Genomic DNA, 25,974 nt, shown 5'->3' with positions numbered 1-25,974 from the left:
TAATTATTTCATTTTATGATGTAGTGGTGTCAAGTGCATTATTCAATAAATATGTGTTTGTCGCAAATATCATACCTGGCTGCCATTACTCATATGTTTACAGACCGCATTGCATTAAAACCACCATTAGAGGCCATTTTTTCTCCGCAAGCGGGGGTTGGCCTTTTTCGGGGGACCGTGGTTGTTGTTGTTTTTTGGTCCCCTTTTTGAAGCAATGTTTTACGGCCGGATGCCCTTCCTGCCGCCAACCCTTTTTGTCGCCTTTTTACGACAAACAGGGACTTACCAGTGAACTGGTACTCAATTTGCCGACCTCGGAAGGATGACAGGCTGAGTCAACCCCCCCCGGCGTTAATTCAGCGATCGACCGGGATTCGAACCCAGGATCCTAGGATCCTAAGCTGGCACCCTAGCCGCTAGCCCAACACCAGGCTATAGCCCAACGCTAGCCCAACACTCTAGCCGCTAGCCCAATATAAATTATTAACTGCACATCAAATCTTCATATCAAAAGGATATTATTACTTGGTGAAAAAAAAAACATTTGACAAGTATGTTGATCACTCCGGTTTGTGTGTTTTTTTGTGTGTTTGTGTGTTTGTGTGTGCGTGTGTGCTTGTCTGTCTGCTCACTTATACTTGCCTACCGGTCACAATTTTAAACCGATCTTCACAAAATGGTCGAGTTGTGGTCCGACAGAATCCTATTTATTTTGTAGGTCAAAAGGTCAACTTAGGCCAAAGGTCAACCACTTTTTCAAATTTTAAAATCCTCACTTTTCATCCAATTGACTTGAATTGTTTGTAGGATTTACATATCAGCTAAGTTAATTCAATCACCAACTATTTTTGAGATCAACACAGGCCAAAAGGTCAACATAGGCCAAAAGGTCAACATAGGCCAAAAGGTCAACAACCTTTTCAAACTTCTAAAATCCTCAATTTTCATCTGATTGACTTGAAATTTGAATAGGATTTACACATCAGCAAACTGAATTCAACCACCAACTACATTTGAGGTCAACATCGGCTAAAAGGTCAACATAGGCCAAATTTCAAAAATTGTCAATTTTCATCTGATTAACTTGCATCTGATTAACACTCGTCTTTTCGTTCTTGGCGTGCCGTTTGTGTGATGCAGGGTCACGCCCAGAGGGGAGAGCAGTATTCCATCAAGCTGCAGATGAAGGCCGCCGTGCTTGTGCCATGGCTCACTTTGGTTTGTGAAAATGACATCAAGAGCCTACTCATGCTGGATACCCCCATTGGCAATGGTCCCATGGCTCGATGGCAACGCAAGACGCACGAGGTAGCAACACCAGCTCAATGCAGTTTTCGCAATACTGGAGGTGTATCGCCTTCCCGATCCAATCGCTCATTAAGCTTAAACAAGACACCTTGTGCAACACCAGAAAAAGCACGAACACCTGGGAAAAGTACCAAAAGTACCAAGGAAATTAGAGCTGTCTCCCTTGACATATGACGTGTCTTCGATACGGTCTGGCACCCCGCTCTGCTCACAAAACTCTCCTCCTTTGTTATCCATGGAAATCTCCATGCATGGCTGGCGGACTTACTCTCTCGTCGTAGTCAACGTGTGGCCCTGAATGGGTTTCTCTCATCTCCTCTTCCTGTTCAGGCTGGAGTTCCCCAAGGCAGTGTTCTGGGCCCTGTGCTTTTTCTGGTCTTCATCAATGATCTCTCTGACCCTCTTGAAAATCCTCTCTACCTCTTTGCTGATGACTCCACTCTCTGCCGCTCCATTCCTCATCCATCAGATCGGCAGTCTGCAGCCTCCTCACTCTCTGCAGACATGGACAAAATAACAGACTGGTCAAACAAGTGGAACATGTCTTTCAATCCTGACAAATCTCACACTCTTACTATGTCTCTCCGAAAAGACCGACTGGACAACCCTCCCATCCACTTTCTGAATAATCCTCTCCAAGAAGTTCTGTCACTCAAGCTTTTGGGTCTCACTATCTGCCATGATCTTTCCTGGGAAAACCACATTTCAAATCTGGCCTCCAAAGCCAGTCGCCGACTGGGCATCCACCTTTGTGCGAAGTCCTTCCTTGGCACACCTGAGCTCCTCACCACATACAAGGCTTTTATCCGCAGCTCAATGGAATACTGCTCTCCCCTCTGGGCTGGTGCTCCTGCCTCACACCTAGCTCGTCTTCACGCTGTTGAAACCAAAGTGTTCAGAATCATTGGAATCTCCCGCGATGAAGCTATCTCCGAGGGACTTTCACTTACGCACTGCAGGCAGGTTGGTGGTCTTTCCGTCTTCTACAGACTCCTCTCCGGCCTTGCTCCCCCAGCTCTCTCTGGGCTCTGTCCCCCAAATATTCCTACAGGTCGCACAAGATCTGCCTGCAACCCTCTTATGGTTAAACTGCCAAAATCAAGACTCTCTGCTCTCCTTCACTCCTTCATTCCTCTTTTCTCCCACCTCTGGAACAAACTCCCTCACTCTCTTCAATCCCACTCCTCCCTCCAGGTCTTTAAAACAGCTGTTCACCAGCATCTCTTATCTTCCCCCATCCAAAACTTTGATCTTTTCTACCCCCGCTAATTTCACCCCAAATCCACTTTTTTGAAATACCAACTTATTTCCTGGAAGTCCTTGGTGTCCTTGTGTTTTATACTTCTCCTACCCCCCCCCCCCCCCTTCCCACGCCTCCTCCCCCCAAGCTCTCTCCCTCCCACACATCTTCCGATGTCTCTGCTCTCAAATGTTGTGTTTGTGTGCTTCCCCTTCTCTCCCCATCTTGTCTACCGCTCCCCTTTTGATATACTTTGTTTGTCTGTTTGATTTGTTTGTGTGATAAATGTTAGCTCTTTCACCAGCCTCGATTCTGTATACAAAAAAAAAAAAAAAAAAAAAGACTCCCAAAGGAGCCAAAACACCGAAGACTCCCAGCAGGGTCTTGGTGATGGATTCATTATCTTGCGCGGCAATGCGTCCAACCTGGAGATATCAAGTTTCCTTGTGACAAAATAAAATGAGGAGCAACCAGAAAATAATGTAGAGCAGAATGCGATGGCACTGAAGCTGAATGGATTTGATTTGGGAGACTACCGGATATTGCGGCACTCCACGAAAGCACCACAGGCACCGGAAGGCTACCAGAGCAACCTACGTGTGCTATACAGCCAGAGTACTCCAAGTACGAGTTCAAAACAACGCCGATACATCCCCTCGATGCCAGAGCGTGTGCTGGATGCTCCAGGCCTGATAGATGATTTCTATTTAAACCTTGTGGATTGGGGCGACAGTAACAGGCTGGTTGTTGCTTTGGCTCAGAGCGTGTACGTGTGGTATTCTACCACGATGTCTGTCAACATGCCAATTGCCTACTGAAAATGACTACTGTTCCTCTGTTGTGTGGATATGGGGCTCAAATGATTTGGCCTTGGGCACAAAAATGGGCGGAGGTGCAGATATGGGATGTGGAAACTGGAAAACGATTGAGGACAATGCCGGGACATGGAGCTCGAGTTGGTGCCCTCAGCTGGAATCCTCCAATGCTCTCCAGTGGTTCACGTTTTGGCACCATCAACCACCACGACGTTCGTGCTCCTGAGCATGTTCAGTTTTCAGCTCAAGCTCACCAACAGAAAGTTTGTGGCCTGGCCTGGTCGCCGAATGGCCAATATCTTGCTTCGGGTGGCAATGATAATGCAGTGTCAATATGGCCAACGACTGGATCAATGCCTATGCACACGTTTACGCACCACCATGCTGCTGTCAATGTCCTGTCATGGTGCCCTTGGTGGAACAATCGATCGTCACATCCGTGTCTGGAATGTGAGCAGTGGAAACTGCCTTTCAGCCACAGACACAGGATCTCAAGTGTCTGGAATCCAATGGTCTGCAGAGTACAAAGAGACGGTCTCTTCCCATGGATTTGTCAGACAATCAACTTGTCATCTGGAAGTATCCCACTTCTGACACCAAGATGAGAACGACTGATCTGGCTGCAACAGTTTATTGAGCATTGCAGGTGGAGATGGATGAAAAACCCCCGGTGACTGCTACACGGACATGGCAGAGATAACGGAGTAGTCCCAATGTCCACGACTCGTCGGCCATCGCCGGCATGGCTTGCATCAAGATGGCGGAACTTGTGATGACAAGGATCATGGGAGTTTAGAAGTTTTTTTTGCTATAAATGCATTATAAGTGTTTTACTTATCACAGTCATCTCAAAAGGATCATGTGAATATTATCAAGTAACAACTTTAAAAAAAAAAAAGGAAAACATGTTCAACCAATCAACTCCGTGCACCGATAATTCCCGGAAGTCGTCGACTGGCACAATAACTGAGAATCATCGAGAATGCACAGAAGAACAGTAATGAACGGCTACAGTCTGGTTACATCGATATCTACTTTACACAATTAACTGCACATCAAATCTTCATATCAAAAGGATACTAGTACCCGACTGCAAAGCGGCAATGAGCCGGCGAAGCCAAAGCCTCTTTTCACTATTTTACCCATCACGATGGCATCAGTAGGTTAGGTAGTTGATAGTAGGTCGGTGTAGGTACCGTACCTGGTAAGACTTGGTAAAAGAGAAGAGCAGACAGTCCTCCACAATACCTACATACAATAAATGTCACAAGAAGCTTAAGGAAGTAACTATACGATGTGCTAGCTTAAGGCCTATTTTAAGAAATTTTAACTGGGCTTAACATACGTTTTCACAGTATGTGTGTAGTCTTCTAACTTCAGTCGCTGTCCGGGCTGGTTCTCTCCGGGCACGGCAGCTTCCTCCACCAGAAGAAGTTAGCTTGCAGTAAGATCAGTGCCGACAGATCAGACGATAGCGCCGTTGCAACGGCAATGTGTGACTGTCGTTAATCAAACTGAGCTTTCTTTCTTTATGTAAACCGCTTATACCGTATTTCTGGCCGTGAAAAACTATCCCCTATGGCCGCGAGATTTCTAAAAAATAATTCTTCGTCAATTTTAGAATATTTGATGCCGTTTTCAGCGTCCAAAACGCGTAATAAGCTTTTTAAAAATATTTTTCAAATGCTCGAATCTCATTGGTTCCGGTGTTTTGTGACGATTTTCGTTGAAGATAACGAGGTTGGTCTTAACGTATTTTAATTACAAATTAGAGGTGCATTAGATTGTGAATCAAAGAAAGACGGGTGAAACAAACTCCTATTGAACTTTTTCGCAATTGTTTTATGCAAACTTCCGCATCCGGTCGATGGCGGCCTCCATTGCGTGATTTGGTTTTAGAAATATTTTTTCAAATGCTCGAATCTCATTGGTTCCGGTGTTTGGTGACGCTTTTCATTGAAGATAACCAGGCCCGTGCGGCCCGAGGTTGGTCTTAAAGTATTTTAATAATAAATTGGAGGTGCATAAGATGGTGAATCAAACAAAGATGGGTGAAAGAAACTCCTATTGAACGTTTTTCAATTTGTTATGCATACTTCCGCATCCGCAAGATGGCGGCCTCCATTGAGCTTCGGAATTCTCAAGCCAAGGCATAATCTGGTTTTCGACATAATACGTACTCGTTTATTGACAACACCGGCTTCGCCGGCTACTAGTACAGACTGCAAAGCCGCAATGAGCCGGCGAAGCCAAAACCTCTTGCCACTATTTTACCCATCACCATGGCATCAGTAGGTTAGGTAGTTGGTAGTAGGTAGGTAGGTAGTTGGTAGTAGGTAGGTAGGTAGTTGGTAGTAGGTAGGTAGGTAGTTGGTAGTAGGTAGGTGTAGTAGGTACCGTACCTGGAAAGACTTGGTAAAAGAGAAGAGCAGACAGTCCTCCCCAATGGCAATACCTGCATACAATAAATGTCACAAGAAGCTTAAGGAAGTAACTATACGATGTGCTAGCTTAAGGCCTATTTTTAACTGGGCTTAACATACGTTTTCACAGTAAGTGTGGAGTCTTCTAACTTCAGTCGCTGTCAGGCGCCAGGGCTGGTTCTCTGACTCTCCGGGCACGGCGGCTTCGTCCACCAGAAGAAGTTAGCTTGCAGTGATTAATTCGGTGAATTCCGTCTCAACTTCGGATATTTCCGGCCGTGAAAAACTATCCGTATTTCTAAACTAAATATGTAAACCGCTTATACCGTATTTCTGGCCGTGAAAAACTATCCCATACGGCCGCGAGATTTCTAAAAAATAATTCTTCGTCAATGTTAGAATATTTGACGCCGTTTTCAGCGGCCAAAACGCGTAATAAGCTTTAAAAAAATATTTTTCAAATGCTCGAATCTCATTGGTTCCGGTGTTTCGTGACGATTTTCGTTGAAGATAACGAGGTTGGTCTTAACGTATTTTAATTACAAATTAGAGGTGCATTAGATTGTGAATCAAAGAAAGACGGGTGAAACAAACTCCTATTGAACTTTTTCGCAATTGTTTTATGCAAACTTCCGCATCCGGTCGATGGCGGCCTCCATTGCGTGATTTGGTTTTAGAAATATTTTTTCAAATGCTCGAATCTCATTGGTTCCGGTGTTTGGTGACGCTTTTCATTGAAGATAACCAGGCCCGTGCGGCCCGAGGTTGGTCTTAAAGTATTTTAATAATAAATTGGAGGTGCATAAGATGGTGAATCAAACAAAGATGGGTGAAAGAAACTCCTATTGAACGTTTTTCAATTTGTTATGCATACTTCCGCATCCGCAAGATGGCGGCCTCCATTGAGCTTCGGAATTCTCAAGCCAAGGCATAATCTGGTTTTCGACATAATACGTACTCGTTTATTGACAACACCGGCTTCGCCGGCTACTAGTACAGACTGCAAAGCCGCAATGAGCCGGCGAAGCCAAAACCTCTTGCCACTATTTTACCCATCACCATGGCATCAGTAGGTTAGGTAGTTGGTAGTAGGTAGGTAGGTAGTTGGTAGTAGGTAGGTAGGTAGTTGGTAGTAGGTAGGTAGGTAGTTGGTAGTAGGTAGGTGTAGTAGGTACCGTACCTGGTAAGACTTGGTAAAAGAGAAGAGCAGACAGTCCTCCCCAATGGCAATACCTGCATACAATAAATGTCACAAGAAGCTTAAGGAAGTAACTATACGATGTGCTAGCTTAAGGCCTATTTTTAACTGGGCTTAACATACGTTTTCACAGTAAGTGTGTAGTCTTCTAACTTCAGTCGCTGTCAGGCGCCAGGGCTGGTTCTCTGACTCTCCGGGCACGGCGGCTTCGTCCACCAGAAGAAGTTAGCTTGCAGTGATTAATTCGGTGAATTCCGTCTCAACTTCGGATATTTCCGGCCGTGAAAAACTATCCGTATTTCTAAACTAAATATGTAAACCGCTTATACCGTATTTCTGGCCGTGAAAAACTATCCCATACGGCCGCGAGATTTCTAAAAAATAATTCATCGTCAATGTTAGAATATTTGACGCCGTTTTCAGCGTCCAAAACGCGTAATAAGCTTTTTAAAAATATTTTTCAAATGCTCGAATCTCATTGGTTCCGGTGTTTCGTGACGATTTTCGTTGAAGATAACGAGGTTGGTCTTAACGTATTTTAATTACAAATTAGAGGTGCATTAGATTGTGAATCAAAGAAAGACGGGTGAAACAAACTCCTATTGAACTTTTTCGCAATTGTTTTATGCAAACTTCCGCATCCGGTCGATGGCGGCCTCCATTGCGTGATTTGGTTTTAGAAATATTTTTTCAAATGCTCGAATCTCATTGGTTCTGGTGTTTGGTGACGCTTTTCATTGAAGATAACCAGGCCCGTGCGGCCCGAGGTTGGTCTTAAAGTATTTTAATAATAAATTGGAGGTGCATAAGATGGTGAATCAAACAAAGATGGTTGAAAGAAACTCCTATTGAACGTTTTTCAATTTGTTATGCATACTTCCGCATCCGCAAGATGGCGGCCTCCATTGAGCTTCGGAATTCTCAAGCCAAGGCATAATCTGGTTTTCGACATAATACGTACTCGTTTATTGACAACACCGGCTTCGCCGGCTACTAGTACAGACTGCAAAGCCGCAATGAGCCGGCGAAGCCAAAACCTCTTGCCACTATTTTACCCATCACCATGGCATCAGTAGCTTAGGTAGTTGGTAGGTAGGTAGTTGGTAGTAGGTAGGTAGGTAGTTGGTAGTAGGTAGGTAGGTAGTTGGTAGTAGGTAGGTGTAGTAGGTACCGTACCTGGTAAGACTTGGTAAAAGAGAAGAGCAGACAGTCCTCCCCAATGGCAATACCTGCATACAATAAATGTCACAAGAAGCTTAAGGAAGTAACTATACGATGTGCTAGCTTAAGGCCTATTTTTAACTGGGCTTAACATACGTTTTCACAGTAAGTGTGTAGTCTTCTAACTTCAGTCGCTGTCAGGCGCCAGGGCTGGTTCTCTCACTCTCCGGGCATGGCGGCTTCGTCCACCAGAAGAAGTTAGCTTGCAGTGATTAATTCGGTGAATTCCGTCTCAACTTCGGATATTTCCGGCCGTGAAAAACGATCCGTATTTCTAAACTAAATATGTAAACCGCTTATACCGTATTTCTGGCCGTGAAAAACTATCCCATATGGCCGCGAGATTTCTAAAAAATAATTCTTCGTCAATGTTAGAATATTTGACGCCGTTTTCACCGTCCGAAACGCGTAATAAGCTTTAAAAAAAATATTTTTCCAAATGCTCGAATCTCATTGGTTCTGGTGTTTGATGACGATTTTCATTGAAGAGAACGAGGTTGGTCTTAACGTATTTTAATTACTAATGAGAGGTTTCATTAGATTGTGAATCAAAGAACGACGGGTGAAACAAACTCCTATTGAACTTTTTCGCAATTGTTTTATGCAAACTTCCGCATCCGGTCGATGGCGCCCACCATTGAGCGCTTTCATTTTAGAAATATTTTTGCAAATGCTCGACTCTCATTGGGTCCGGTGTTTGGTGACGCGTTTTGTTGAAGATAACCAGGCCCGTGCGGGCCGATGTTGGTCTTAAATTATTTTATTAATACATCGGAGGCGCATAAGATTGTGAATCAAACGACGACGGGTGAAAGAAACTCCTAATGAACGTTTTAAATTTGTTATGCATACTTCCGCCTCCGCAAGATGGCTGCGCCCACTGCGCTTCGGATTCTCGAGCCAAGGCATAATCAGGTTTTCAACATAATACGTACTCGTTTATTGACAACACCGGCTTCGCCGGCTATTATTACTTGGCGAAAAAAAAATTTTGGACAAGTATGTTGATCACTCCGGTGTGTGTGTGCGTGTGTGTGTGTGTGTGTGTGTGTGTGTGTGTGTGTGTGTGTGTGTGTGTGTGTGTTCAGTTATACTTGCCGACAGGTCACAATTTTAAACCGATCTTCACAAAATGGTCGATTTGGTGGTCTGACAGAATCCTATTAATTTTTTTAGGTCAAAATAGGCCAAAGATCAACCACTTTTTTCAAATTTTAAAATCCTTACTTTTCATCCAATTGACTTGAAATTTTAATATGATTTACATATCAGCTAACTGAATTCAATCAACAACTATTTTTGAGATCAACATAGGCCAAAGGTCAACCACTTTTTTCAAATTTTAAAATCCTCACTTTTCATCCAATTGACTTGAAATTTCAATAGGATTTACATATCAGCTAAATTAATTCAATCACCATCTATTTTTGAGATCAACATACGCCAAAAGGTCAACAACCTTTTCAAACTTCTCAAATCCTCAATTTTCATCTGATTGACTTGAAATTTGAATAGGATTTACATATCAGCTAACTTAATTCAATCAACAACTATTTTTGAGATCAACATAGGCCAAAAGGTCAACATAGGCCAAAGGTCAACCACTTTTTCAAATTTTAAAATCCTCACTTTTCATCCAAATGACTTGAAATTTTAATAGGATTTACATATCAACTAACTGAAATCAATCACCAACTATTTTTGAGGGCAAAAGGACGCTCTACTGAGCACCATTCTACTTTATTCTCTTTTGTCAAGTTTCGCTCTATGAATGATTTTTCATTTTTTTTTTTTGTATACAAGATCGAGGCTCGTGAAAGAGCTAACATTAATCACACAAAAAGACAAACCGACACACAAAACACAAAAAACAAGGGGAGCGGCAGACAAGATGGGGAGAGAGGGGGAAGGACACAAAAGAGAGGGGGAAGAGGGGGAAGGACACAACACAACATTTGAGAGCAGGGACATCGGGAGGACTTTTGTTGTCCCTAACCCTAACCCTAACCAACCCTATAGAACCAGTCATTGTGATATTAGTCATTTTTTCCATATCACAATATGATATGCTGGTCCCACTATCTATCTGTGATTAATCATTTTGTCCAATTTCACCGATTTCCATGCACATTTCCACTTTAGGGGAAGTGTTTACTTGTGGGCCTGTAACTCACTCATTTTTTGCAGATCTGGACATCATAAACCACTCTTTTTGATCTTGTGGGCATGGTCCAGTTTTCTAAATCAATAATACCAAGTTTAAATTTGTGTCTTGTTTGTGTCACTCAATCATGAATGACGTGACCGTAGTGAAAGTCGTTTTTCCCATTTTCAGAAAATGAAATCCAGACGGTTTCAAAATTATGAGCTATCGATCCAATTTGGTTGCACCAGTGGATGCTGGTCCCACTACAGTAACTCAATACCAAATATTGTAAGATTTGAATGATATATTTTGTCAGGAGAGCATACACTGTGATTTTGAACTTCCTCAAAAACAGCACCACTGTAACTAACACAATTATGGACCTGATACATTAACCCACCACTCAGGAACCTTAAGAATACACTTTTCTATTGCCTATGGCCACCCTTTAATAAACAATCATGCAAGACAAATGGTCAATTCTGCAAATCAATGACCCCAGGCCACTGATCAAATAGTCGTTGTAAGGTTGAACGCAGTAAACTAGGAAACCGTTTCGAAATCCGTGGAGGTCTTATACTCCAGGCTCCGAGTAGTCTGTGTTAACAGGCAATAAGTATGAAATGTTGAACCTTTTATTCTACACCGCACCTTTCCTATGCCATCTCCAAGCGCTGTATGGGGCTCGGCAATGACGCACGCTGAAAGGGAGTACTCAGTTTTCACTCTGGTAGTTTGTTTGTTTTCTTGCTTTCTTGTTTGTTTGTTTGTCCAGGTGATATCTCAGCCATCCTTTGAGCTAGGAAGCTGAAATTTCGGCACAATAGTGAGCAAGTGCTTTGTCAAAAACGGTATTTTTGTTTTCTGATTAATCAATTAATTAATTAGTTATTTAATTATTAGCGATTAATTAAGTACTTATACATTTCCTTTCTATTCTGGCCATTATCTCAGGCACCTTTTGAGCTAGGAAGCTGATATTTGGACATGCCAATCACCAAGTGATTTGGCTGTAAAGGATATTTTTGATTTATTGATTAATCAATTAATTGATTAGTTATTTAATTATTAGAGATTCATCAAGTACTTATACATTTCCTTTCTCTTCTGGCCATTATCTCAGGCACCTTTTGAGTTAGGAAGCTGATATTTGGACATGCCAATGACAAAGTGATTTCGCTGCAAAGGCTATTTTTGATTTATTGATTAATCAATTAATCAATGAATCGATTATTTAATTATTCAATTAATGTCAAAAAAAAAAATCATTTACAGATTCGGATGAAATGGTGGTGGTTTATGTGTTATATTAGTCAATTGATTTAAAAAAAATTATGATTATTATATATTTCTTTTCATTATTAATCATTTATTTATTTTCTTTCTCATCTGGGCAATATCTCAGGCACCTTTTGAGATAGGAAGCTGATATTTGGACATGACAATGACCAAGTGATGTGGCTATAAATGGTATTTTGATTTATTGATTAATCACTTTATCAATTAATTATTTAATTATTCGATGAATGGCAATTAAAAAAAATTTTAAGTTACAGATTCAGATGAAATGATGGTTGTTTATGTATTATATTAGCCAACTGTTTAATTATTTATTTATTTTTGATTATTATTTATTTATTTTCATTATTAATCATGTATATATTTTCTCTCATCTGGGCAATGTATCAGGCACCTTTTGAGCTCGGAAGCTGATATTTGGACATGACAATGACCAAGTGATTTGGCTGTAAAGGCTATTTTTGATTTATTGATTAATCAATTCGTCGATTCATTATTTATTGAGTAATACATTAATTACATCTTCGGATGAAGCACTCGTGGTTTAGTTATGCCATTAGCCAAATGATAAAAAATATTTTATGACAATCTTTTATCTAACTATAATTCACCAAATGTCCGTCTCTCTGTTCGAAGGTACCGTAAAAACTGCTGAACCGATCACAAAGATATTTTGGGTGGGTAATCCTGGGACCCCTGGGAGTAAAATAGGCTATTTAGTTTTCCCAATTTCAGCTTTGGTCTCCAGCATTCTCAGGTTTGGACTCCCGCATAACATTCGCGTTCGCATAACGTTCATTGTGACAATGTTCTCATTGTGACGATGTATGTGTTCACGGTAGTGTTTGACGTGACGGTGTGAACGTAATTTCGTAATGTTTTTCGTTTCGTAATCCTTTCATGAACGTTTAATGTTCAATGAACGTTTAATGTTTAATGAACGTTTAATGCCCTTCAATGTCCGGGGCCGCACGCGCGCTACACTGGATGGGCCAGCGTGTACCTTGCCCTTCACCATCAGGCTCGGTTAAACCGCTGAGCCCCATCCGTGATGGGGACTGGGGCTTGAGACAGTGTCCCACGAACGAGGAATTCCCAGTAAGCGCGAGTCATCAGCTCGCATTGATTAAATCCCTGCCCTTTGTACACACCGCCCGTCGCTACTACCGATCGGACGGTTTGATGAGATCCTCGGATCAGCCCCTGCATGGGCCATTCTCGGCTCATGCCGGTGCACCGAAAAGATGAGCTAACTTGACTGTTTAGAGGAAGTAAATGTCGTAACAAGGTTTCAGTCGGTGAACCTGTGGAAGGATCATTATCGGGACAACATGAGAGCGAGCGAGACGCGAGACGCACGTGGTACGTGATCGTCCATGTACTGTTTAGCCATGTACTGTTTAGATTTTGATGATTTGCGTGTGATATAATTGAACGGATGTTTATATGAATCGTTTAAAATAAAAAAGCCTTCAATTTCTGATATTTTACCTTTTCATTTGGGCTTCCCAATTGAAGCCCCGCCCATAGGGCGGGTACTGTTGCTCGTTGATTTTAATTATGCAATTAATCAATCAATTATTGTGCCCCTCTCCCTCCCAATACCGTCTCTATGTGCTGCACTGTGGCATCGCCGGGCACCGTAAGCGCCCCGGCAATGCCGCGTGCTGGAGGATATGTTATTTATTTATTTGGCATGGGGGTGCACTCTTTTTATTAGCACAAAACTCACAAAAAGATTGATACTTCCATCCCAATTCCAGCTTTCTTGCAGAGGGCAGCAGGTTTTCCTCGAGGGTTTTTCTGTATTTTGCTCCATCCATTTTCCCTTCTATCCTGACAAGTGCCCCAGTTCCTTCTGGTCAGAAACATCCCCATAACATGATGCTGCCACCACCATGCTTCACAGTAGGGATGGTGTTCTTTGGATGATGTGCTGTGTTGGGTTTGCGCCAAACGTAACGTTTTGCATTAAGGCTAAAAAGTTCCATCTTTGTTTCTTCCAGGAACAGCTGATTTATTTCGGAAATAATCAGATTCACTATATTTTAACACAGGTGGAGGCCAATGAACTTGGTGTGTGATTTTGAAGGTGATTGGTTACACCTGAGCTAATTTACAATTGCTATAATAAGGGGGGTGGACACTTATCCAACCAAGATATTCTAGTTGTCCCCCGTCGCACCGCGGAGCGAAAGGGGGACTATGGTTTTGTATTTATAATTAATTTTCTGAAATTTGCAGAATTTGTTTTTCACTTGTAAGTTGTGGATTACGGTGTAAATAAAGGTGGAAAAAGTTTGATTTAATGCAATTTAATTCCAAGGTATAAGGCAACAAAAGGTGAAAATTTTGAAAGGGGGTGTAAACTTCGGATAGGCAGTGTAAATACAGTACTGTGCACAAGTCTTAGGCCATGTTAAAAAAATTTTTTTTTATTGTCACATTGGTACGTTTTGATAAATAAACGGTATTCTAATGATCATATTTTATTAAAGAAACAAAAATGAATTGTATTTTACAATAATAATGCATGAAATTTCAATATTTTAATTGACCAACTTTTTCATGCAAAACAGCAGATATCCATTTTGGAATAATTTGCTGCAATTTCTGGAGCAATTCCATTGGGAGGTTGTTCCATGTATGCTGAAATATTTCCCAAAATTACATCCACCACGAAAGGTGGACAGAGGTTACGTTTTCGCTCCTGCCCGTCTGTAAGCAGGATATCTCAAAAAGTAATGGACGGATTTGGACGAAATTTGCAGGACAGGTTGAGTGTATGACAAGGAGGAATTGATTCGATGTTGGTGAACATCCGGAACCGATCATTTTTTAAGGGATTCTTCACCATTGAATGACGGACGGACAACGCACACGCAGAAAATACTCAACGTTAACTTTTTACTGTCCCTTCTAGTCATCTTTAAAATCAACATGGATATCTGGATTAAAGTAGATTTAATACAGATCTTCATGGAGTAACAATTTAAAATAGCTATAATTTATGCTCTTTGACAAATACAATTTCCACAATCCGATGTTGCACTTAGCTCGAGCTTCGGCTCGGCATGAAACCGAAAGTGCAACACAATTAAATTTTTTAAAGTCCATGAAGTAATTTAAATTGATAGATTGATTTAAACTTTTCCCGTCACTGGGGACGGGCATTTTTGCTGGTATTATATACTGCATAACTGGATATACAGTGCATTCAGAAAGTATTCAGACCCCTTCACTTTTTTCACATTTTGTTATGTTGCAGCCTTATGCTGAAATCGTTTAAATTCATTTTTCCCCTCATCAATCTACACTCAATACCCCATAATGACAAAGAGAAAACAGGATTTTAGAAAGTTTTGCAAATTTATTAAAAAGAAAAAACTGAAATATCACATTGACATAAGTATTCAGACCCTTTGCTATGACACTTGAAATTTAGCTCAGGTGCCTCCCATTTCTCTTGATCATCTAAGAGATGTGTCTACACCTTGATTGGAGTCCACCTGTGGTAAATTCAATTGATTGGACATGATTTGGAAAGGCACACACCTGTCTATATAAGGTCTCACAGCTGACAATGCATACCAGAACAAAAACCAAGCCATGAGGTCGAAGGAACTGCCTGCAGAGCTCAGAGACAGGATTGTGTCGAGGCACAGATCACTGCACAGATCACAAGCCTCTCCTCAGTGAAAGACACATAAAAGCCCACTTGGAGTTTGCAAATAAATAGCACCGCAAAGAGGACGTAACCCCTCAGCCCATGCATGGTGGAAACCAATTTCAAGATGGCTGCCATGGCGGCCATATTGAAAATCGCAGCGCATCCATTTTCGAAAGGAACCTTCCTATACTCAGCCCCAACACACACTGCAAAAATGGATTTAATCGGACAAGCCGTTCTGCTCGAAATTTACGGAAAGCAAAAGTTGACGGACGCCCAGATGGCTGCCGTGGCGGCTATATTGAAAATCGCAGCACGCCCATTTTCGAAAGGAAGCTTCCTCTACTCAACCCCAACACACACTGCAAAAATGGATGTAATCGGACAAGCCGGTCTCCTTGAAATTGACGGAAACCAAAAGTTGACGGACGTCTGGACGCCCGCCCACCCGGACGACGCCAGTGACGACAATACCCCTTAGCCCAATCTGGGCTGAGGGGTGAAAAGCACCTAAAGGACTCTCAGATTGTGAGAAACAAGATTCTGTGGTCTGATGAAACCAAGATTGAACTGTTTGGCTTCCGTCTGGCCACTCTGCCATTAAGCCCAGATCGGTGGAGTGTTGCAGTGATGGTTGTCCTTCTGGAAGTTTCTCCCATCCCCACAAAGGATCCCTGGAGCTCAGCCAGAGTGACCATCGGGTTCTTGGTCACCTCTCTTACCAAGGCCCTTCTCCCCCGATTGCTCAGTTTGGCCGGGCGGCCAGCTCTCGGAGGAGTCCTGGTTGTTCCAAACTTCTTCCATTTAATAATTATGAAAGCCACTGTGCTCTTGGGAACCTTCAATGCAGCAGTATTATTTTTGAAGTTTTGGTTTTTGCTCTGATAAGCATTGTCAGCTGTGAGACCTTATATAGACAGGTGTGTGCCTTTCCAAGGGCATCCGGCCATAAAAACATTGCCTCAAAAATAGAACCATGACAATTACAACTACATATGGGCAGGGTACAGCCTGAAGTGGAGATCGGTTTCTGAGGTTTGGGACATGGGATGTAGGGACAATGACAGGGAGATCAGGAGAAGTGGTGGAAGTATTGGTCAGAAGAAGAGTGGACATATGTTGTGTGCAGGAGATGAGATGGAAGGGAAGTGGTGTGAGAATGGTGAAGGGTAGGCAGGGACAGAAATACAAGTTTGTGTGGCAAGGGTGCCCAGAATGCGTGCATGGTGTTGGTGTCCTGTTTTCTGAGGAGGTTGTAGACAGTGTGGTGAGTGTGACGAGTGAGTGATAGGTTGATGATGGTGAAAATGATGATTGGAAAGCTCTTGGTCAACATCATCTCGGGATATGCTCCGCAGGTTGGTCGGAGCGATGAAGAGAAGGACAAGTTCTGGTGTGCGATAGAGAAGCTGATGGAAAACGTGAAAGATGAGGAACTTGTTGTGGAAGGAGGAGACCTAAATGGACATGTGGGAAGGAGTATGGACGGTTTTGAGGGAGTTCATGGGGGTTACGGATATGGTGTGAGAAATGGAGAAGGTGAAAGGATTTTGGAGTTTGCTGATGGAGCTGATTTGTTGATTTGTAATACTCAGTTCCAGAAAGGGGATAATAAGCTTGTTATATACACGTCAGGTGGGTCGATGACAACCGTTGACTACCTGATGGTGCGTAGACGAGATAGGGCGCACCTCCGGGACACAAAGGTGATCCCGGGGGAGGAGGCTGTTTCACAGCCCCACTTGGTTGTCTGCGACATAAGGGTGAAAGGTGCGAGGAGAGCTCGGCGGGTGAAGTACCAACCGAGAATGAAGGTGTGGAGGTTGAAAGAGGTGACAGTAAGGAAGGCATTAAAAGAGAGGCTGAGTAGGGTAGAGGATGATGTGGTTGAGCTTGAACGTGGTTGGATGTCAATGAAAGATAGTCTGTTGGGAGCCGTTGGTGAGGTATGCGGATGGACAAAAGGACCACCGAGGCACTCGGAAACATGGTGGTGGGATGAAGAAGTTGGAAAGAAGATTGACAAGAAGAGGAAGAAGTTCAAGGAGTGGCAGAAGGCGAAGGGTACGGGAGCAGAAAAAGGAGAGCATGAAAGTTATAAGGCAGCCAAGAAGGCAGCAAAGAAGGCAGCAAAGAAAGAGGTAGCAAAGGCGCAGGAGGCATGTCGGAAAATGTTCAGAGAACGCTTGGATTCGGAAGAGGGTCAGAGAGCGGTATTCAGGATTGCAAAGCAGATAGCGAAAGAGAGGTGTGATGTGATGGGGTGAGTTGCTTGAAGGATGAAGTGGGACAAATCGATCTGGATTAAAGGAAGATGGAAAAGATATATGGAAATGCTGTTGAATACAGAGAATGAATGGGATGGCAACATAGAGAGTAACCCAGTTTTAGGACCAGCAGAGAAGATAACTGAGAAGGAAGTTGAGGAAGCGATAAAAGCAATGAAGAGTAGAAAAGCGGGAGGGCCGACGGGAGTTGTGGGAGATATGTTGAAGGCAGCAGGAAGTTGGGGTGTGAAGAGAATGACAGAGATCTGTAATCTGGTGGTGAAAGAAGGCCGCATTCCAGTGGATTGGGAACTGAGTACCCTCGTCCCTCTATACAAGGGGAAAGGTGACCCTCTGGAGTGTGGCTCATACCGAGCGATAAAGTTATTGGAGCATGGAATGAAGGTATTGGAAAGGGTGTTGGAGAGGAGGATGAGGAAGAAGGTGAAGATTGACGAAATGCAGTTTGGATTTATGCCAGGAAGAGGAACGACAGACGTGCTCTTTATTGTGAGGCAGTTGCAGGAGAAGTACATGGAGAAGAGGAAGAAGTTGTTTCTTGGGTTTGTTGATCTGGAGAAAGCATTCGATAGGGTTCCACGCGAAGTATTGACATGGGCATTGAGGAAATTAGAAGTGGAAGAATGGTTGATCAGAGTAGTGATGGCAATGTACAAAAGAGCGCGCACATCTGTAAGGACGGAGGACGGGAACAGTGGTGAGTTTGAGGTGAAGGTGGGAGTGCATCAGGGGTCGGTACTAAGTCCACTACTATTTGTAGCTGTGATGGAGGTGCTGGCTCAAAACGTAAAGGAGGGTTTACCGTGGGAGTTGTTGTCTGCAGATGATCTGGTGTTGATTGCGGAAAGTATGGATGGACTGAAGGAAAAGATGAACAAGTGGAAGGAATGTATGGAGACAAAAGGTCTGAAGGTGAATATAGGAAAGACGAAGGTGATGGCAAGTGGTAAAGGATGTGGTGAGGTGGAAGGAACTGGGAAGTGGCCATGTGCTGTGTGCAGGAAGGGTGTCAGAGTGAACTCCATTCAATGTACAATGTGCGCTGAGTGGGTTCATAAAAAATGCAGTGGTCTGAGAGGGCCATTAACCAGTGTGGCAGCTACATTCAAATGTAAGGTGTGCACAGAGGGAGCTGCAGATGGAGGAAATGTTGAGTTGGATCTTGGAGACGGTGTGAAGCTGGAAGGTGTGAAAACATTTTGCTACCTCAGAGACATGCTGAATGGAGAAGGTGGATCAGACTCGGCAACGGTTGCTGGAGTGAGATGTGCATGGAAGAAGTTTCGGGAACTGAGTGGCGTGCTGATGAGGAGGGGAGTGTCGTTGAAGCTGAAGGGAAAGGTGTATGCTGCATGTGTGAGAAGTGTTATGATTTATGGGAGCGAGACATGGGTCATGAATGTAGAGCAGCAGCGAAGGCTGGAAAGGGTGGAAATGCGAATGGTTCGGTGGATGTGCGGAGTATCGTTGAGAGAGAGGAAGACAAATGATGAATTGCGAAAGATGATGGGAATAGAGCCTGTGATTGATGCTGTGAAGAGGAACAGGTTGAGATGGTTTGGTCATGTGTTGAGGAAGGATGAAAGTGACTGGTTGAGAAGAGTGATGGAAATGAATGTAGAAGGAAGTAGAGGACAGGGAAGACTGAGAAAGACTTGGCTAAAGATGGTGGAAGAAGAAATGCGGGCAAGGGGGTTAACAAGGGGAGATGCAGAAAATTGGGCAAAATGGAGAAGATCGTCATGGGGATCGCAAGGCTAACCCCCACTCTAGCAGGGAAAATGGCCTTAAAATGCATGTTGTTGTTGTTGTTGTTGTGTGCCTTTCCAAATCATGTCCAATCAATGGAATTTACCACAGGTGGACTCCAATCAAGGTGTAAAAACATCTCAAAGATGATCAAGAGAAATGGGAGGCACCTGAGCTAAATTTCAAGTGTCATAGCAAAGGGTCTGAATACTTATGTAAATGTGATATTTCAGTCTTTTCTTTTTCATAAATTTGCAAAGCTTTCTAAAATCCTGTTTTCTCTTTGCCATTATGGGGCACACACACGTTGCCACGCACACACATAAAGTGTAGATTGATGAGGGAAAAAATGAATTTGAACGATTTCAGCATTAGGCTGCAACATAACAAAATGTGAAAAAAGTGAAGGGGTCTGAATACTTTCTGAATGCACTGTAAATCAATATTCATGTCCGAATTCTGAGTGCATACAAGAATTTAAGTTTGTTAGATGCAATTTGTGTAAAACTAGTTTAAGAGATGTGCCCCAGATGTAAAATGATGTGAAATATTTGATGTGATATTTATCGAATAGTCACAAACATCATCAAAAGTCAGAACTGGGTTATGACGATACAGACATCCAAAAAAATCGACTTTTCTTTTTTTTAATACAAGGTCTCGGCTTGTGGAAGACACAACATAAAGGAAACAGCAGGAGACAGGGGAAACACCTCCAGCAGGGCCGAAGGAGAAATTACACGGAGACAAACAAAAAAGTGATCCAAAGCGTATGGTGGAGCATGCACACTTATCATACATTGTTGTGTATTTTACATGACTCAAGGAAATTTTTAGACAATGTTCAAATCAATAGAGCATTATGGGATTTTAATCTGTGGTCTCAAAATTGTGAGCCAGGCATCAGATGGGAACACTAAATGAGTGTGGCATGTCAATATTTTTGAATCTGTTTGAAAGTTAACAGAAAACATAGGGGCAATACCCCTGGCACTCACTTGGTATAATAAACAAACAGTTTACTACACCGACTAAGGGTATTTTAAACCAATTTCAATGGTTGCTAGAAGACAGGGCAGCTTGTAGAATCAGACTAACATAATCATAAGACCTGAAACAAGGAAAAAATACCTATTTTGGGGGGCAACGCCCCCTCCCCCAACCCCATATACCTCCTAAGACCCAAATTTTTCTAATGCCTTGAACAAACATTGGTACATCATGGGTGATTAAGTTTGTGGTGAAGTTTCATCAAAATTGCATGTGTAGTTTCTGCGAAGAAAGAAAATACCCCCTCCCCCCCCACCCCCCTCCATAGACCCCTAAAGGGCAGATTTTTTTCTAATGTCTTGAACAAACATTGGTACATCATGGGTGATTAAGTTTGTGGTGAAGTTTCATCGAAATTGCGTGTGTAGTTTCTGAGAAGAAAGAAAATACCCCCTCCCCCCCCCACCCACCCCTCACCCCCCCCCCCCCCCCCCCCCCGTAGACCCTCAATGGGACAGATTTCTTTGAATTCCATCAACAAACTTTTGTCAAAACACAACAGATATAATTTGTGCCAAATTTGGTCGCAATCCCATCAGTGGTTTCGGAGAAGAAGTTTGAAGTGTTTACGGACGGACGGACTGACGGACGGACAATGCGCCATCGCATAAGCTCCCCTGAACTTCGTTCCAGGTGAGCTAAAAAGGAAGAAGGTATGGCAGCATAGGAATGTGTATGGGAAACGTATTAGACTAGCAGGGGCCCGGGGTGTGGGAGGAGGGGGAACTGCCCAGCTGGATGAGCTTTTCCCGACAGTGGTTTCTCGACATGTTGGACATTGAAAAGCGATGGAGTTGTTGGACTCATGGTGGTTACCTTTTGCTTGCGGGCCGGCGGCAGCACAGCCTGAACCCACATCCCAATATACACTTTCATAGCGGCCTTTGGTGGCCTCAAAATGGACATTTTTGTTACCTTAAAACCTTGCCCAGATTCTACAGTACCTACACCAAAACATTTGGAGCCTCTCAGTGCTGTGGTTCAGCTGTAAAAGAATAACGTACAAATGCACAAGCAAACACACAACTTGAAAATATCTGTCAGATTATGGACACTTTGAAGATATTTTGCCAATATAATCCCTAGGAATATGATGATGAAGAAAGGCAATCCAGCCCAGCGGATCAGAGTGAAAACAGCCTGAAGAATGATGTACTACTTTGCTTTGCCACGCACACACATAAAACTGCAAGAGGTTCCTGCATTAACCACTCACCACCGCTTCATGTAGATCAGTGCATGATCTGTCAGATGCAAATCAGGTAGAAAGGTTGTCATCATAAGTGCTGATGAGAAATACTACAGAAATAGTGCAACAACCCACAGACACAAGGATGGTCTTGAGAGTTATATGGTAACTAAAGATAAAAAAAATAAAAAATAAACCACCATTAATGTTTATCGACATTGACACTTCAGGCAGAAAATCCTACCTGTTGTCCCACCAGATACTTGGCACGGTGAAAGAATGCTTTGTAGGGAGTGAACGCAAGTTCATGGTAAATTAACATTTCGACTCATTGAAAACACGTCACAATCTGCACGCGAATTTAGCTTTGAAATATGAGGAGCCCTCAAAAAGTCCAAGCAGATGGCGTTGGCAAAGTAGTTCCAGGAAATGCATCGCTCGAGTAAATTTCTTATGGTTTGTTTTGAGCGTTTTACGACAATCAAAGTATTTTATTTTATTTTGCAAAATCAGCAGAAAAAAAATTAGGTAGGACTACAATTCTGATTAAAAACAAACAAAAAAAAACAGGGGATATTCAAGTTATATTCTACTGCAAGCCGATTTGCCCTTTGAATGCACCATTCGTCTCAGGTTTTTAAACTTTAGGTTCATTGAATAACTGAAAAGTTGGGTTCAGATGGCTTACATACTGATCAGAAGGGAAAATCAGGTGGGAATGGCATTCAGAAACTAGAATGGTACTCGGTAGAGCGCATCCCTCCGCTAAGCTGAACAGTTTATGTTTTGTATCCCACCAATAGGCCGGATCTGGATTCGGACCTGAACCAAAATCGAATCGGCTTGTTCTTGTCACCTAACCAACTCATTCACCGAGTTTAGTCGTAAGTCATCCATACCTTTTTAGCCGCGTCGCAGACGCTGCTAATAGAGTGCCCTCTGCTGTTGTTGTTGTTGTTCTTGTTCTTCTTCTTCTTCTTCTTGTTCTTGCAGAGAAGACAAAACCTCAAAGCTCCACCCATTCTGGGAACCATAGCTCCACCCATTTTGGGAGAGGCTTCATATAAACAAATATCCACCATTTTATTAACTCACATAGCTTTGAGGCCTGTTTTGTAGGCCCGTAGTGTCTTCCTCTCTCACACAGTTTTATTTCAAATCAAATTCGATATATCATTTCATTTTTCACAGTCGCTAACATAGTTTTAGACTCGGTTGAAAAAAAACGGGAAGCAAATCCGATGAAAGTTGCCCTTTATAGAACGAAATGAATTGTCAAGGGCCTGTAACTTCAAGTCCATTGAGATTTTTTTTTTTTTAAATTGCGGCATGGTCAGTCATACACCGCCCGAAATAACAGACGGGAAAATGCCGAGATATATATATTTTGTTTAAATCGCGGCATGGTCAGTCATACACCGCCTGAAATAATAGACGGGAAAATGCCGAGATATATTAAAAATTCGTCCATTTGATGACAATCGTCACGATGAAATATTTAATTTATACGTCGTCACAATAATGTGGAGAGAGGAGCATAGCTTCGTTCACGTGTCGCCACACACAGGAAATTGCCGAGATATATTTTTTTACAATCACGGCATGGTCAGTCATACACCGCCTGAAATAACAGACGGGAAAATGCCGAGATATATTAAAAATTCGTCGCCACACACGGGAAATTGCCGAGATATATTTTCACTTTGCACAAAAATAACATCAAGTAATCGAATCAATAGGAATGTCCTGTGCCTATAACATCAACGTTATAGGCACAGCTGCATCTAGGCATTGTGTAACATCGACGCGGCTTTTGTTTTAATTAAAACTTTTTGTACTTGTTAAAATATGTTATATATCGCTTTTCACCCAATCCCTCAATGGTGGAGAATCACTTGAAATTAAATAATTATTGGATCCGAATCCATATTCAGATCTTCACCAAATTCGTATCTATTAGTCCTTGTCACATACACAACCTCTCCACCAAGTTTCATCAGTTTCATTTTCATTTAAATCAGAGCTGTCTCCCTCGACATATCACATGCCTTCGATAAGATCTGGCACCCAGCTCTGCTCACCAAACTCTCCTCCTATGGTATCCATGGAAATCTCCGCGCTTGGCTTGCGGACTTCCTCTCTGGTCGTAGTCAACGTGTGGCCCTGAATGGATTTCTCTCATCGCCCCTTCCTGTTCTGGCTGGAGTTCCCCAAGGTAGTGTTCTGGGCCCTGTGCTTTTTCTGGTATTCATCAATGATCTCTCCGACTCTCTGGAAAATCCTCTCTATCTCTTTGCTGATGACTCCACTCTCTGCCGCTCCATTCCTCATCCCTCAGATTGGCAGCCTGCAGCCTCCTCACTCCCTGCAGACCTGGACAAAATCACAGACTGGTCAAACAAGTGGAACATGTCTTTCAATCCTGACAAATCTCACTCTCTTACGATGTCTCTCCGAAAAGCGACTGGAAAACCCTCCCATCTACTTTCTCAACAATCCTCTCCAAGAAGTTCCGTCGCTCAAGCTTTTGGGTCTCACTATCTGCATGATCTTTCTTGGGAAAACCACATTTCCAAGCTGGCCTCCAAAGCCAGTCGCCGACTGGGCATCCTCCATCGTGCGAAGTCCTTCCTTGGCACACCTGAGCTCCTCACCACATACAAGGCTTTCATCCGCAGCTCAATGGAATACTGTTCCCCCCTCTGGGCCGGTGCTCCTGCCTCACACCTAGCTTGGCTTCACGCTGTTGAAGCCAAAGCTTTCAGAATCATTGGAATCTCCTGCGATGAAGCTAACTCCGAGGGCCATTCACTCACTCACGCAGGCAGGTTGGTGGTCTTTCTGTCTTCTACTGACTCATCTCCGGCCTTGCTCCCCCAGCTCTCTCTGTGCTCTGTCCTCCAAATATTCCTACAGGTCGCACAAGATCTGCCAGCAACCCTCTTATGGTTAAACTGCCAAAATCTAGGCTCTCTGCTCACCTTCACTCTTTCATTCCCCTTTTCTCCCGCCTCTGGAACAAACTCCCCCACTCCCTTCAATCCCATTCCTCGCTCCAGGTCTTTATGGTAGCTGTTCTGTTATGGTAGCCAGGTAGCTGTTCTGTAGCTGTTCACTACCATCTCTTATCTTCCACCATCCAAAACCTTGATCTTTTCAACCCCGGCTAATTCACCCCAGATACATTTTTTCGAAATTGCAACTTCTTTCCTGTAAGTCCTTGCAGTGTCCATATGTTTTATACCTCTCCCACCTCCCCCCAAGCCCTCTCCCTCCCACAGTTCTCTCGATGTCCCTGCTCTCAAATGTTGTGTTTGTCCTTCCCCCTCTCTCCCCATCTTGTCAACCGCTCCCCTTATTTTGTGTTTTATGTGGCGGTTTGTCTTTTTGTGTGATTAATGTTAGCTCTTTCACGAGCCTCGATCTTGTATACCCCCCAAAAAAAAAACAAAAAAAAAACAGTGGTGCTCACTGAATCGAAGTCAATAGATTGGGCAGCTGGATATACCTCTCCAACCTCGATATCTTTTCTGCTGTATTCTCAGCTGGTCACTACTCTGAATAGGTTGTCTATACTCCATTATCCTCCAGCAGACACTCGACTTCAACCACGTCTACCAGGAAAGGGGTACCTCATACTTAATCATTGACATCTTCCATACCATGTTGTCAATCAACAGCATGTAGCTGAACTTCCCTCGATAGTAGTCTTCCTTCATAAAGTCATTCTTCACCACAACTCTGGTGCAATCTGTCCCACAAGACATGCATGCAAGAACCCCTGATCTTCCCCTTCTTCACTGGCTCCAGTAAGGAATCGGATAAAGGCAATGCTCACTACCAGAAGCTTATTGTCACATGCAAGCAACAAATGGTCCTCTCCAATATACGATTCCAACTCTATCTTGGGAACATGAGTTTTTCAACACGCAGCCGGCAATCACTTCATGGCTTTGGCAATTGCAAGAGTCATCTGTTGACACTTTCCTCCAGGCCCTTTCATGCACTGCTTCAGCAACCCTTGGCATCCACATCTTGGCACCTTTAGAAGATGACTCACAATTCCTTGCAACGTGCCCTAAATGATTAAATACATAACACCGCATCTCATAGCTTATCCTGCCCTTAACTCAGCTCTTGTAGTCCACAGGGTTCACATGTAAAACACACTAGCTTGGAATAACCCATGGTCTTCTCATCACCTTTCAGTGTCACCCAATCATTCTCCTCTCCCTGAGCATTGGCACACTGAGAAATGGCTGACAATCGTCTATTATATTAATGAGCAATCAGGAAAAGATCCACAACCCTGGCTAAATATTTAAGATCCGCCTGTTCTATCCCACACAGATGAACAGACACTAATAAATTGTTCCTA

At 43.0% G+C, this 25,974-nt stretch overlaps 1 protein-coding gene across 1 annotated transcript; it reads left to right on the top strand.

The window, feature by feature from the left end:
• The first annotated feature begins 2,960 nt into the window (after positions 1 to 2,960).
• LOC137424108 (cell division cycle protein 20 homolog) lies at positions 2,961 to 4,071 on the top strand. Its single transcript, XM_078773536.1, is given in 6 exon segments — positions 2,961 to 3,350; positions 3,352 to 3,433; positions 3,435 to 3,778; positions 3,780 to 3,915; positions 3,917 to 3,951; positions 4,050 to 4,071. Coding segments are annotated over 6 exon segments (924 nt in total). The 5' UTR covers positions 2,961 to 3,045.
• Positions 4,072 to 25,974: the final 21,903 nt, after the last annotated feature.

This window comes from Myxine glutinosa, chromosome 3, assembly GCF_964187855.1.
Source record: "Myxine glutinosa chromosome 3, kmMyxGlut1.1, whole genome shotgun sequence".
NCBI lineage: Eukaryota > Metazoa > Chordata > Myxini > Myxiniformes > Myxinidae > Myxine > Myxine glutinosa.
The sequence above is the reverse complement of the archived record's forward strand: the minus strand, read 5'-3'. Positions and strand labels throughout refer to the sequence as shown.